Source organism: Lates calcarifer, linkage group LG21 (assembly GCF_001640805.2).
Source record: "Lates calcarifer isolate ASB-BC8 linkage group LG21, TLL_Latcal_v3, whole genome shotgun sequence".
Lineage (NCBI taxonomy): Eukaryota > Metazoa > Chordata > Actinopteri > Centropomidae > Lates > Lates calcarifer.
In genome coordinates this window covers 7,358,919-7,371,949 of record NC_066853.1, presented here as the reverse complement: position 1 = coordinate 7,371,949, position 13,031 = coordinate 7,358,919, and the positions used below count along the sequence as shown (strand labels likewise).

General features: G+C 39.9%; 2 protein-coding genes across 2 annotated transcripts; both read left to right on the top strand.

The window, feature by feature from the left end:
* Positions 1-6,016: 6,016 nt before the first annotated feature.
* slc19a3b (solute carrier family 19 member 3b) lies at positions 6,017-10,128 on the top strand. Its single transcript, XM_018681123.2, has 8 exons — positions 6,017-6,440; positions 6,665-6,844; positions 7,052-7,217; positions 7,402-7,717; positions 7,816-7,967; positions 8,654-8,846; positions 9,358-9,499; positions 9,762-10,128. The coding sequence occupies exons 1-8, from the start codon at positions 6,291-6,293 to the stop codon at positions 9,912-9,914; spliced, it is 1,452 nt and encodes a 483-aa protein (XP_018536639.1). The 5' UTR covers positions 6,017-6,290; the 3' UTR covers positions 9,915-10,128.
* Positions 10,129-10,282: 154 nt separating this feature from the next.
* slc19a3a (solute carrier family 19 member 3a) lies at positions 10,283-13,015 on the top strand. The gene is made up of 7 exons (XM_018681121.2): positions 10,283-10,500; positions 10,876-11,111; positions 11,227-11,785; positions 11,963-12,041; positions 12,246-12,438; positions 12,563-12,704; positions 12,798-13,015. The coding sequence occupies exons 1-7, from the start codon at positions 10,354-10,356 to the stop codon at positions 12,945-12,947; spliced, it is 1,506 nt and encodes a 501-aa protein (XP_018536637.2). The 5' UTR covers positions 10,283-10,353; the 3' UTR covers positions 12,948-13,015.
* Positions 13,016-13,031: the final 16 nt, after the last annotated feature.

Genomic DNA, 13,031 nt, shown 5'->3' with positions numbered 1-13,031 from the left:
AAAAATGTCATAGTATAGTATGGCGTCAAAAATGGTCAAAAAAATGTCAGAAAAGTATGGTGTCAAAAAATGTCATAGTCATGTCATAGTATAGTATGGTGTCAAAAATGGTCAAAAAATAGCTAAAAACAGGTTAGGGTTACGAATTAGCCAAAGGTTAGGGTTAGGGTTACAGCTTTCCAGCCACTTTTGGCCAGAGGTTAGGATTAAACGTAAAACGTAAATAGTTGGCATTTCTAAATTACAAAATAATTTTTGTGATATTAATTCAGAAATTCAAATCAAAAGTTAAGGTACAAAACTTTATTGATTTTCTTCTAGACAACATTTAACAAACCACATCAAACATAATGACAGATGTTTCACCACTTGGAGAAATTCTTTAATTCTCTCACCCCAAATTTAATGTAATAATGAGCATGAGAATAAGACTACTTCTGTTGTCCTCTTCAGGTGATGCAGTCTCCTCTTCCTCCTAACAAAACAAAGCGCCTCTGAGTGGTTGAGTGGGACGTTTTCTTTGATCCACTTCAGGTCCAGAACTTCAGCTGCTGTCGTCTCCTCCTGCAGAGACACAACACCATGTTAATTACTGAACCTGATCAATAAAATGAGGCATCAAAACATTTCACAGTCCTGCATGTTGTTGAAAATGTTTTTTGACATTTTTGACCATTTTTCATGCCATACTACATTAACATTTTTTGATGCCTTATGATGACATTTTTCCTTTTTTTGATGTCTTACATGTATTAATGCAGATTACTTACACTTTACTGATATACTGAATACCGAACATAAACAATTTAATGTCAGTGCTCTGCGTTGGACAGTTCATGTAAAGCGGTTTGTGAATTACCTGGAGGCCTCAGTCCTGGTCTCAAAGAACTTCTTCATTGTACGAAGACTCTCTGTGATCATGGACAATGTCTCTCCGATCGTGGACGAAGTCTCTGCGATCGTGGAACGATGTTGTGGACAAAGTGGTGACACCTGGAGGAAATCAAAGAGAAACATACAAAGGAAAAAGATCAATACACTACTATCTATTCCTTATCAACAGTTTAACCATGAAAACAGAGAAAAATATTCAACATTGCACCTGAACCAGAACATTTAATAAACATTAGAGGGCTGTTTCAGAAAATGAAATACTAATATACTGAATACTGAACATAAACAATGTCAGTTGGACAGGTGATGTTTGTGAATTACCTGGAGGACTCTGTACTTGTCTCAAAGAACTTCATCATACAAAGTCTCTTAGTGATCGTGGACTGTGTCTCTGTGATCATCAACAATGTCTCCATGAACGCGGGCGATGTCATCGAATCTGTGACCCCAGTCTCCATTGATTCTTGTGCAGGTCTCTGTGAGTCATGGACAATGTCTCCGATCGTGGACGATGTCGTAGACGAAGTGGTTACACCTGGAGGAAATCAAAGAGAAACATGAAAACGATCAATACACTACTACCTATTCCTCATCAGCACTTGAAAAACACAGATAAATATTCAACATTACAGCTCAAACAGAATATTAAACTAACATTAGAGGGTTGTTTCAGTAAATGAACAGCTGACTGTCATCACCTCCTGAAAAACCAGTAACAACAAATATATGGGAAAAAGTAAAATGATTATTAATTGTGTGTCTATCAACTAATCAATGAAGCAATCATGCATGTTACTGTACAACTGCACAACAATAATAAACACTGTCAATCAGTTAAGTACATTTTTTCTGATTTTGAATGCAGGATTTTAATTTGTATCGTTTATTATACTTTATTAAAAAGGCTGAGTATTTCTTCCACCACAGATGATCATATACAGAATCATTATTTCAAATTTCAACCTTCCTCTTAATAACACATAATTAAAGTGTTTTTGTCTTGTGTTGTTTTCATTTAATGAATAACCAAATTTTCAAAGGCATCAACAGCAGCTTATGGGAAAATTTAAATAAGCGTAGAACTGGTCATCATATACTGTAAAGATATTTTTGAAATCACCCTCTGACCAACAGTTAAAATTAACACACTTATGAACTACTTACTCCTATATTTGTAGAAAATTTAGCAGTTGTTGGTTCTGATGTATTTGATATTGTTTGGTGAGGAGGTGAGGAGAGCTACAGTCAATTTGTCCACAGACAAAACACTGACTATTACTAAACTATTCTGATACAAATTTTTAAAACCAAGAATGCCAAATATTTTCTTTGAGACAGAGGCTTGAGAGCTCAGAATTTCTGACAAGTATAATATGACAAGTTTTCTTTGTCACATTGTACATAGTAAATACTGTTGATTAAGCAAAACAAGACATCTGAAAACTTCACCTTGAGCTCTGAACAGTTACAGTTAGTACTTTTTTCAATAGACACAATTAATCAGTTCTTATTAAATTCAGTACTAAATTCATTAAACACCAAGGTTTGAGCTGGGATTTACCCACTGACACTAAACAAAAAAACAAAAGCAATTTCTCACATTAATAATTCAACTCACCAAGACATATTTTTCAGAGTGGGTAAATGTTTTGGACACATACCTGTTGGTCTGTAAGGTGATGTTGGTGTGTCTGTCCAAGCTGCAGCAGCTGAACAAGTAGACCTGGAAAACACAAGTACAACACTTGAAACATTGATTAACTTACTAATGCAACATAGTAATGGAAACTTTTTACCACTGAAACCCACACAGTGTATTAGAACACGACAGCAAACTCAACACTAAAGCCTTGACAATTAAAAACTTAAATTTTGGTGTAATGATTTCTAACTATAATTTCAACTCATACATTGTGGAGGACCACACAGTCAAAATATAGTTTTCAAACCTCTAGCACCAAACTGTGCTCAATCAAGCATCAAGTCCAAACAAACAAATGACTAATCACACTAAGTCGGTATTTCAGAGTCTTAGTCGACTGGAATGCCCTATTAAGTTGGATTTCCAACCTGGAAAGTCAGAGAAAACCCACCAACCCTGATTTAAGAACCAAAGATAGCTGCTTTTACTAATTGTACTATTTATAGTAGTTCTGTCTAATTTGTTTCACATTAACTCAGACATATAAGTAGTACTGTATAGTTTTTATCTGTGGACATGTTGCTACGCTGTTTGTAGAGTGCTGTTATCAACTGGTATTGCTAACAACAGCTAGTCTGAGATATGTTTGCATTGGTTCATGATAATGGTTTAACATGTTTTTTATGAACAGCCAAATTTGAGTGGCTGTTTTAGAACATTCTGAAGTGTGTGTATTAAATTATAATGTTAGCAACTGCTGTGTTCTTCGAGTGGAGCAGATTTATTAATTTGTTAAAGTGTAGCCTAAAATGGTTTTCCTGTGAACATCCATGTCTTTCCTGACTTGTTTTCCTGAAGCCGTCAACTCGCAGGTGACGTCACTCTCAGTTCCAAGAACATATCTTTGGCCGGGCTGTGTAGCTGTAACCAACTCTTAATTCTGTATCATGCTTGAAGAAAAAATTGGTCACTCTCTTTGCACAGTATTTTTTATGTTCTACCAGTGGAAAGGAGTTCAGTTATAAGGTCACACACAGCTTCAGTTAGAAGTTAGAAACTCATACAGAGACATTTCAAAATGCACCTGCATTGTTTTGCATTTTGAGACTTTCAGTCAAAAGGCTATCTTGCGAGTTACCTCATTGAAGTTTTATTCAAAATACATTAAAATCTTGTCTAGTCTCTTTGTTGTGAACCCAATATTGTCTCTCGTGAGTGTATCATCACACCCCTAATAGATATTAATAATTATAGCTGAACTCAAACATTCTCCAAACATTTAAGAAGTGTTTCAGAAAATGGGCTGTCACATCTGACAAGAAGCAGCGTCACATCCTTAAGAACAAACAACAAAGTAACTGAAATGTTTGAGGCTCAAACTTGTGGAGGAATATAGAGTTAAAATTGAGTTTTTAAGCTTGAATTTAACATATAACTGAGCTCAATCAAGTATTAAGACACAACAAACAAATTTCTCCTCACTAATATATACAACTGTAGGTCAATAGATAGCTATGGACAAATCACTGCCACAATTCTAGACAAAAAACTACAGACAAAAAAACTTGTCAAATGAGTTGCTTAACTGCCACAATTAAACAAAAAAATGATCTCAAATAAATGTAAAATGACCAGGAATGGACAGAGAGCTACAGAGACGCAGTAAGAACGACCAGAAAGAGATGTAAAACAGCCAAGTAAAGACGCAAAATGATGCAATAACACTACAGACACAAAATGCTCACAAGGACATGATAATTAGACAGACTACTGAACATTTACCTTACCTCCGTAAGGAGCCCGCAACTGATGTCAGGGACGCTTTAGTCACAGAAACACAAACACACTTTAGCTCACGAAAATAAAAAAAAATGCGTCATTGCAAGATCAGGCTAATGGTAACGCTCGTTGCTAATGCTAACGCTGACATCCAGGTGTAAAGTAGCCAGAAACAGACGATCTATAATACAAAATAGTCACAAATAGACACAAAACGATGACACCAACGTGATAGACTGCTATAAACGGAGTTAAAACCGCCAAGTTGGAACCATAGACTGTATGGTTGGAACACAAAGTCACAAAGAGATACAAAATATTGGTACAGTGACTGTAAACAAATACAACAGGGATTTAAACAGACCATCGAGAGGTCGGTGTGTTTTCACCCATGCACGTTGGGGGTCCACAACTCATGTTAGGGAAACACATACACACTCTAACCCACACGATAAAAACGACTGAAAACAGAAAAAAGTCAAAAGGTTTACTTAGAAGAGAAGGCTAATGCTAACGCTCGCTGCTAACGCAAATGCTAACACTAGCCGCTAACGCAAATGATAATACTAGCCGCTAGCTAGTTCGCTCCTCAGCCTTACCTTCGCGCCGCAGGTGTATTCAACAGCCTCACTCTGTTTTACAAAAAGCAGCTCCAAAGCTTGTTTTACCATCCAGGCTTCTTCAGTAATTAGCTACCTTTTCTCAAAGTACTGACAAACCGAGGCAGCGCTTCATACCTTGGTTCAAATCTATTTTCCTGCTTCGTTTCTCCGCCTCTCTGCGCTCCTCCCATGTCGCCGATGACGAAAGACAGTGTGGCCAATGACAACACACGCAAGTCAACAACGGCAGAAAAAAACGCCAATTGGCCAGCTGACTCTGTTCCATCTAGCAACCGCCTCTGATTGCTCTTATAGTACATTCACGGGGAAAGTTGGGATACCGATATGGTTCCGGATCATGGATGTATTGTAAGAACTGGATAAGGTGCCTCTAATCCCTCTAATAATACACCCATAAGTGACAGTGATTTAATATTTTTACTGACAGCTTTTTAGTCTGACTTTTAACGCATTCATTTTGTGGGTAATCTATTAAAATGTGTTTTCTTAACTTCAAAAATTTTGATTTAAGGGGGCAAGACATTTGTTTGGAGGGGGCCCTGCCCCCTTTTGCCCCTGTGTAGACCCGCCCCGGTTAATACCCTTGCATTTTCACATCCTTGAGGCATTACACAGGGTGATGTAATTTTATGCTCTCAGCTACAGTGTATTGGCATGAGTGAATTTTACAACAGTGTTTTTTAGGCAGAGATGTATTATGCTTAAGTAAGCAAGACAAAATAGCCTCTTTTTTCTATGGATTTTTCATGGGCCAGCTGCTCAATGCCTTTAGAGTCCATAAAATCCAAACTACCTTATAAGTTGTGTTTGGGTTGTATATGGTGGGGTTAGAAATAAACTGCAATGTACATCACTGCTTTGTACATCTGTTTCTACTGTTATATAAATGTATATAATTGATTAACCAGTTACAAATAAGTTCTAAGTAATAAATATCCATGTCATGCAGTATAAGAGAGCCATCTTATTCCTAGGCTCAATTTGCCTGCCTCTTCCTAACACCACAGACTTTCATTTCTCTCTATTAAACTGTCTTGTGTCTTGCCTGATATAATCAATCACATATCAAAGGCTTGTACTGATAGCCAAACCTGAGAAACAGTCTTATTTCATCAGATTTCAGCTATCCTAGCTATTTCCTTCCAGGTCAAAGTCTGTCACTCATAAACTGTGACTTAAGCATGTGTGGATCATAAAGATTATGTGTGTATATTCTAGCTACTGATGAGTACTGATAGCTTCAAGGAAGTTCAAAGCACACTGGGGACAGTCCAAGTAGACTGTCAGACTGAGGTTTTGTCGCATTAGCAAAGTAAAGACAGTCTTTTGAGAAATTCTGCTGGAGTAAAAGCATGGGCTGTTGGGCAAAGCTGAAGTCGTCCAGCTGGGCTTATCCTACCATCGTCCTGTCACTCTATGGGTTTTTTGCTAACTGCAGAGTAGCAGAGCCTTTCCTCACACCATACCTAATTGGACCACACAAGAACATCTCTGAAGAAGTGGTAAGGATGGCAGACATACACATTCCATTATGTACAAACACGTGCACACAGTTACTCTACAGCCTACATTCATCAAGAATTTTATCTTTTATTAGGAGTGCTTATCTGAGACTAACTGCTCTTTTGATTTGAGTGACACTGAGATATGCATGCCTTGGACAAGAGACAGAAACAATGAACTTAGATCTGCATTCTTGTTTGTTGTTGCTCCTTATTTCCTATAGGTGATCAACTACCTGTTCCCTATTTGGACATACTCCTACCTGGCCTTCCTTTTCCCTGTCTTCCTCCTAACTGACTTCCTTAGATACAAGCCAGTCATTATGGTACAGGGGCTCTTCCTTGTCACCAACTATGTCCTGCTCTGCTTTGCCCCAGGTCTGCCTGCTATGGTCTTCCTTCAGGTCTGTTGAAAAACTGATAGCTCTCATTGAAAGCAGTTGAATAGTAATCATGCTCCTCTCAAGTTTTAGTCAGAATAATTAAAGCTGGAGCACATGTAATTCAGAAATGCACCTCTAAGGACAGGGTGCATTATTTCATACATTAGTGGTACAAGAGACTTCATCACAGGCTGCAGTCTCTTTAAAACTGTTTGGTCCCATCAACAGGTCAACTATGCTGTAGTGACCTCCACTGAGGTGGCCTACTTTTCCTACATTTACAGTGTAATTCCAGTTGAGAATTACAGAAGAGCCACCAGTTACCTGCGCAGTGCCTCGTTGGCTGGATATACATTTGGTGCCAGTCTCAGCCAAGTGCTCGTCTCCCTTGCAGGTAGGGCTTCTGGTCCTAAATTCAAAAGAAATAGAAAATATTAGATGTATATTGTATCTGGATATTTTCTTCACATTGAATCTGCATTGCCTGCATATCAATATTGAATGCTAATAGAATTATAAAGGCCCTGCACTGCATGAATAACTGTAACAGCTCATGGACAATGAACTCTAATCAACAGGAATGGACTACTTCTACATCAATGCTATCACTCTGGGGATTGTGAGCATGGCTTTTCTCGTCTCCTTCTGGTTGCCCATGCCCCAGAGGAGCATGTTCTTCAAAGGGGAAAAGACTGCAGCTGTACATTCACAGTCGCAGCAGGTGGGGCCACAGGGAGCACAAAGGCCTGAGGAACCAGTGATGGATAAGGATGAAGGTGGCTCAGTGAAAGAGAAAATGGAGCATAATGGCAGCCCTGGCTGGTGCAGCAGAGAAAATGTGGCCAATGCAGGCCTTCTACTTTGGCAAAGCTTCAGGGAGTCGTACTCTTCCAGGCATTTTATTTTTCTTCATTTTGTGCAGTATCATTGTGTTTTTTTCTATATTGTATTCATGCATGATTATAATCTTTATCTTAATGACTGCAATGCAGGCATTTAATCTACTGGTCCCTGTGGTGGGCTCTGGCCACAGCAGGCTACATGCAGGTCTTTAACTACATCCAGCCAATGTGGGACCATATAGAACCATCGGCCACATCATCCATCTACAATGGAGGTGTAGAGGCTGTGTGCTCTCTTGTAGGTAAGACTGACTTCCATGTACTTGTATAAATATTACCATCCAAAAACATCTGTAATCTCACAGAAGAACAGAATTGCAAAGTGTAGCATGGGATCACTGACTTTCATCACACTGAAAACAGGAACCATGAGTTCAATTAACACAGGCGAGAAAAAGACTGCAGCACAACCACATTATACAGAGCAAAATAAAATTTAACAGTGTTATTAAAAGCTGCTATGTCTGATGGCACATAGACCTATAAAAGCTGGCAATTAAAAGAAAACAACCGTGCCATTCTTGGTTATATGGGATACCTGATTAATTGGAAAATGTGTATTGATTTTGGGAGCGAATAGCAGTATCATGGTCCTGTTGGCTTACACTCATCCTGGCTCAGCATGAGAAGAAGAGTAATTGCTTCAATTAAGGAGATAGAGTTAGAAGGTAATGGGTTCTCTGATAATTGCTGATTCCAGGGACTGAGTGAAAGTGGTTCATCATAATAGGCGGGTGCTGCGAAGGCCAGCAAAGGCATGTGTGTGCATAAGGTTTTGTTTTGAAGCTACGTCCCCCCTATACCAACGTTCAAGGAAAGAAATGTTGTTGTTATAATGAATGAATGATTCACAACAACGATGCACAGTGGAGGTGACGTTCACTGGAACGACAGATTAATCACTTCATTTTTCTCTTCCATGGGCCAGGTGCCGCAGCAGCCTTCTCTGTGGGCCACATCAAGGTGACCTGGGCCGTGTGGGGAGAGCTGGCACTGGGGTTGTTCTCAGCTGTAGGGGCAGGTGCTGTGTTTCTGATGGCGCTCACCAGCAGTATCTGGGCATGCTATGCTGGTTATGTCATATTCAAGTCCTGCTACATGCTTCTCATCACCATTACAACGTAAGGTCGCTGTAGACTTCCTTCAACCGAGCTATTATTCTGCAGTTTTACTGCAGCTTTTTGTAATTAGTTCCTCTCTGTAGATGGAGAAACAGTAGTGCACAAAGCCTGAAATAACTTTCTCAACTCCTAAGAGGGATTGTTAAGAAGATCCTTCTGTATTACAAGCTTCACACACAAGAAGGCTGGCTTTGGATTAGGGCTGCAACCACAACTAATCTGTTGGCTATTCTCCATAATTGTTCCATTACCTGATTAATCATTTTGCCCATAAAACATGATAAAATGTCAGAAAGTGACATATTCATTACTTATTCCAAAGCCCTAAGGTACTCAGTTCACAACAGTGAAAAGCAGAAAGTGCTCATTTAGGAAGCTGGTACCAGCAAATTAATTTTCTGACTAATCAACAAATTGTTTAAGCTCTTTTTTGCATTACCTATAGATGTCTATGACGTTCCTTGCATATTGTAAGCTCCCTCAGAAATCATATCCCCTTTGTCCTCTTAAGTTTTCAGATTGCATCTCACCTCTCCATGGAGTGCTACGCTTTGACATTTGGGATCAACACCTTCGTGGCCCTCTCACTGCAGACCATCATTACCGCCATTGTTGTTGATGAAACTGCACTGGGACTGGACGTCGTGACACAGGTGTGTTCATACACTTCCATACACGTCTTACTTCTGTACTGTCTTGGCAGACCGCAGATATTTGACACTTGTTGGGCTGAACTCTGAACTCTGAATAAAGAATGTTCACAGCTTAAACTCTCTGCTGGATGACTAAACTAAAATGTGAGGATTGAGTGACACCTGGTGGTTAACATTAACTATTGCATGCAGACAGATGTAGATGGATCCTTGGTATTACTGAAATAATGAGATTGACGATGACAGAAGCCTCTCTCTGCAGTTCATCATCTACGGCAGCTACTATGCTGCCATCTCAGTGCTGTTTCTGATTCGTGGAATCTACACCGCCTGTGTAAATCATCACAGTCTTGGGCAGACAGAAGCCGAGGAGCAAGGGTCCAATGTGGAGGTGATCTCTGCTGAACGTTTCTGACCAAGGTTAACAAACTGTTATAGTCTAAACTGTAGTAAATGTGCAGATGATTGTTTAATTTGTGTAACGAGTATCTTATTGCCTCAATAATGGTAGCCATAGACACTACAATGTTCTAAAGCTGCTGACTGACCTCAGAGTTTTTTTTATCTTATCTCTACAATTTCTCTCAAAAAGCACAATAAAGTTGCAATTATTGATGATTAGTAAAGTACATTAAAGATAAAGTCCTGATATGCGTCTGTTTGGCTGTTTAATTTATTACACGTGTATCTCGGCCTGAGCTGGACCGTCACCAAGGTTGCACTGCTCTTTGACCGGGTTGTTGATTGACAAACCAAGCTCAATACTTAAGGTATTTCCCATGAGGCATCAAGACAGAGAGAGTTGCACACCGAGGAACACACACACACCTGAAACACATATACAACGGCAGAAGATGGAGGCAGTGAAGAGGTGGCGGTCGGACTGGAGATATCCCACCACTCTGCTGTGCATCTACGGATTCTTCAGCACAGTTAAACCCCTGGAGCCTTTCCTTATCCCATACATGACAGGGCCGGACAAGAATCTGACAACAGAGCAGGTATAAAAGCAAAAACAAATGACTAAATTTGTTACCTAGATCATGAATCAGGAATATATATAACAATATAATTTTGATAGTCAAGAGAACAGACATGTATGTATAGTATAGTATGTATTTCAGTTTGTTTTGCCAATGCTGTGGCACAGGCATAACATTTATATTTTTGTGCTTGCTAATATGTTAATATGTTATTTATGTTAACATCCAAGCTGGTGAGAGTAAAGAGTTAAATACAATCTTTATATCAGTTTATAGCTGGTGGTAAAAATCCAATCATGATTATAAAATTTTGCCATGAGGCAATACACTTCCTGTCTTCTATGCAATGGCCCGTTCACATGTATTACTTTAACATGGGTGTTTTCCCATCAGGTTAATAGTCAAATATTCCCAGTGTGGACGTACTCCTACCTGTCTGTGTTGGTTCCAGTCTTCCTGCTGACTGACTGGTTGCGTTACAAGCCTGTGGTGGTGTTCCAGTGTGTTATGCTCTTCATCACCACAGCATTGCTGCTGTGGACAGAAAGTGTACCAGCCATGCAGGCCATGCAGTTCTTCTATGGGGTGGTGACAGCCAGCGAGGTGGCCTATTTCTCCTACATCTACAGGTCATGTACTAAAGGTCAAAAGGCAGAGCATTGCATCTGTACTGCCAAGTGTCAGAGAACTGAATTTTGCATTGTTGGTCAAGACATGACATTTTGACTGTGCTGTTTATTACAGTGTGGTAGATCTGAAGAGATACCTGAAGGCCACCTCCTACAGCCGCAGTGTCCAGCTCCTGGGGTACACAGTGGGCTCTGTTCTGGGTCAGCTGCTCATCAGCTTCAGCCTCATGTCCTACAACAATATCTTGGTGTTCACTCTGGTTCTCACTGCCATTGCTCTCCTCACTTCCTGCTTCTTACCAATGCCACAGCAGAGCATGTTCTTTCATCGCAGACACACTAGACAGACAACAGCAACAGAGGGAACAAAAAGCAATGGAGATGGGACAGCGGATGCAACAGATTACACAAGCGGATCAAAGATATCCCTGGAAGAAGTCAGAGGTAAAAAGGTGGACAAAAGCAGAGAAATAGAGGAAGACGCTGTCAAAGGACAGGAAGAAAAAGTGCCTGAGGACTTTAAGAAATCAGCTGGTGCAGAGAGCTGTGGCCAAGTTCTCCTCCATCTGTGGAGGGACTTCTGCCACTGCTACTCCTCCAGACAGCTGCTGTACTGGTCAGTGTGGTGGGCAATGGCCACCTGTGGCTATAACCAGACTGTCAACTATGTGCAGGTCAGTTGTAAAGGTAACACCAACAAAAAAGTGAAAATCAAAGGTCATGCTATTATGAAAATGTGATGTACAACTATTGCACCAATGGTAATCATCCAGTGGGGTTGCAGCAGTGTGCCATTTCCAGTTCAAATTATGTATAGCAGATTAACATAATATATGTAATACACCCTGCAGGTGCTGTGGGAGCATGTGCAGCCTTCTCAGAACTTCAGCATCTACAATGGAGGTGTGGAAGCAGTGTCCAACCTTTTGAGTAAGAACATCCAGTCACCTCCAGTGCAGGTTTTCAGCATAGAATACAGATAAGGGGAAAAACTAGGCAAATAGAACCTATAGTATTAACTATATATATATTTGTTTACAAAAGGGTAATTACTTAACAGCTTTTGGTGAGATATTTACTTAGCACTTATTTGTCTTCTCTACTACAATAATCCTAAATCAATTTGTTATGCAGGTGCAGCTACAGCCTATGGTATAGGCTTCACTGAGGTAAGATGGGAACAGTGGGGAGAGCTGGCCCTGGGTGGTTTCTCTGGACTAGGGGCAGCTGCACTTTTCCTCATGACCTTCATCGGCAACATCTGGGTCTGCTACACTGGTTACGTCATTTTCAAGTGCCTGTACATGCTGCTGATAACAATAGCCATGTAAGAATGTTATGTCATTTTATATAAGGTGGTTATATTTTTTACCCCATGATTCAGACCTAATGTTTTTGCAGGAGAAAGAACATTTAAATGAAAAATAAAAAACACACAATATGTCTTTTAGGTACCAGATTGCAGCTGACCTGTCAATGGAAAGATATGCACTTGTCTTTGGAGCAAACACCTTTGGAGCACTGGCTCTACAGACCATAATCACTTCAGTTGTGGTTGACAGTAGAGGACTGGGCCTGACCATCATTCCTCAGGTGAGCGGTCTGATCAGTAAATGTGTGCAGCAGAAGTGTTTACATATCCACTTGCCACTGCTCTAAACTCTTAAATCATGTGCTCTTTTGCAGTTCACCATATATGCCAGCTACTTCTCAGTCATAGCGGTTGTTTTTTCACTGCGGGGACTGTTTACCATTTGGAAAGCACAGAGAAACAAAAGGGAGATAATTCCTCCAGACAAAAACGAATCTCAAGATTTTGCCGAACACAGATTCTGAATGTGAGGAATATATGCAAGGTAACTGCGAGCAAGATAATCACTCATGCAGCAGAAAAAAAGGCTTCAAATTACTGACTGCAAC

Coding starts and splice junctions, on each gene's coding strand:
- slc19a3b (XM_018681123.2), top strand. CDS start 6,291: ATGGGCTGTTGGGCAAAGCTGAAGTCGTCCAGCTGGGCTTATCCTACC. Junction 6,441..6,664: donor AGAACATCTCTGAAGAAGTG/GTAAGGATGGCA, acceptor TATTTCCTATAG/GTGATCAACTACCTGTTCCC. Junction 9,500..9,761: donor GACTGGACGTCGTGACACAG/GTGTGTTCATAC, acceptor CTCTCTCTGCAG/TTCATCATCTACGGCAGCTA.
- slc19a3a (XM_018681121.2), top strand. CDS start 10,354: ATGGAGGCAGTGAAGAGGTGGCGGTCGGACTGGAGATATCCCACCACT. Junction 11,786..11,962: donor AGACTGTCAACTATGTGCAG/GTCAGTTGTAAA, acceptor TACACCCTGCAG/GTGCTGTGGGAGCATGTGCA. Junction 12,439..12,562: donor CTGCTGATAACAATAGCCAT/GTAAGAATGTTA, acceptor TATGTCTTTTAG/GTACCAGATTGCAGCTGACC.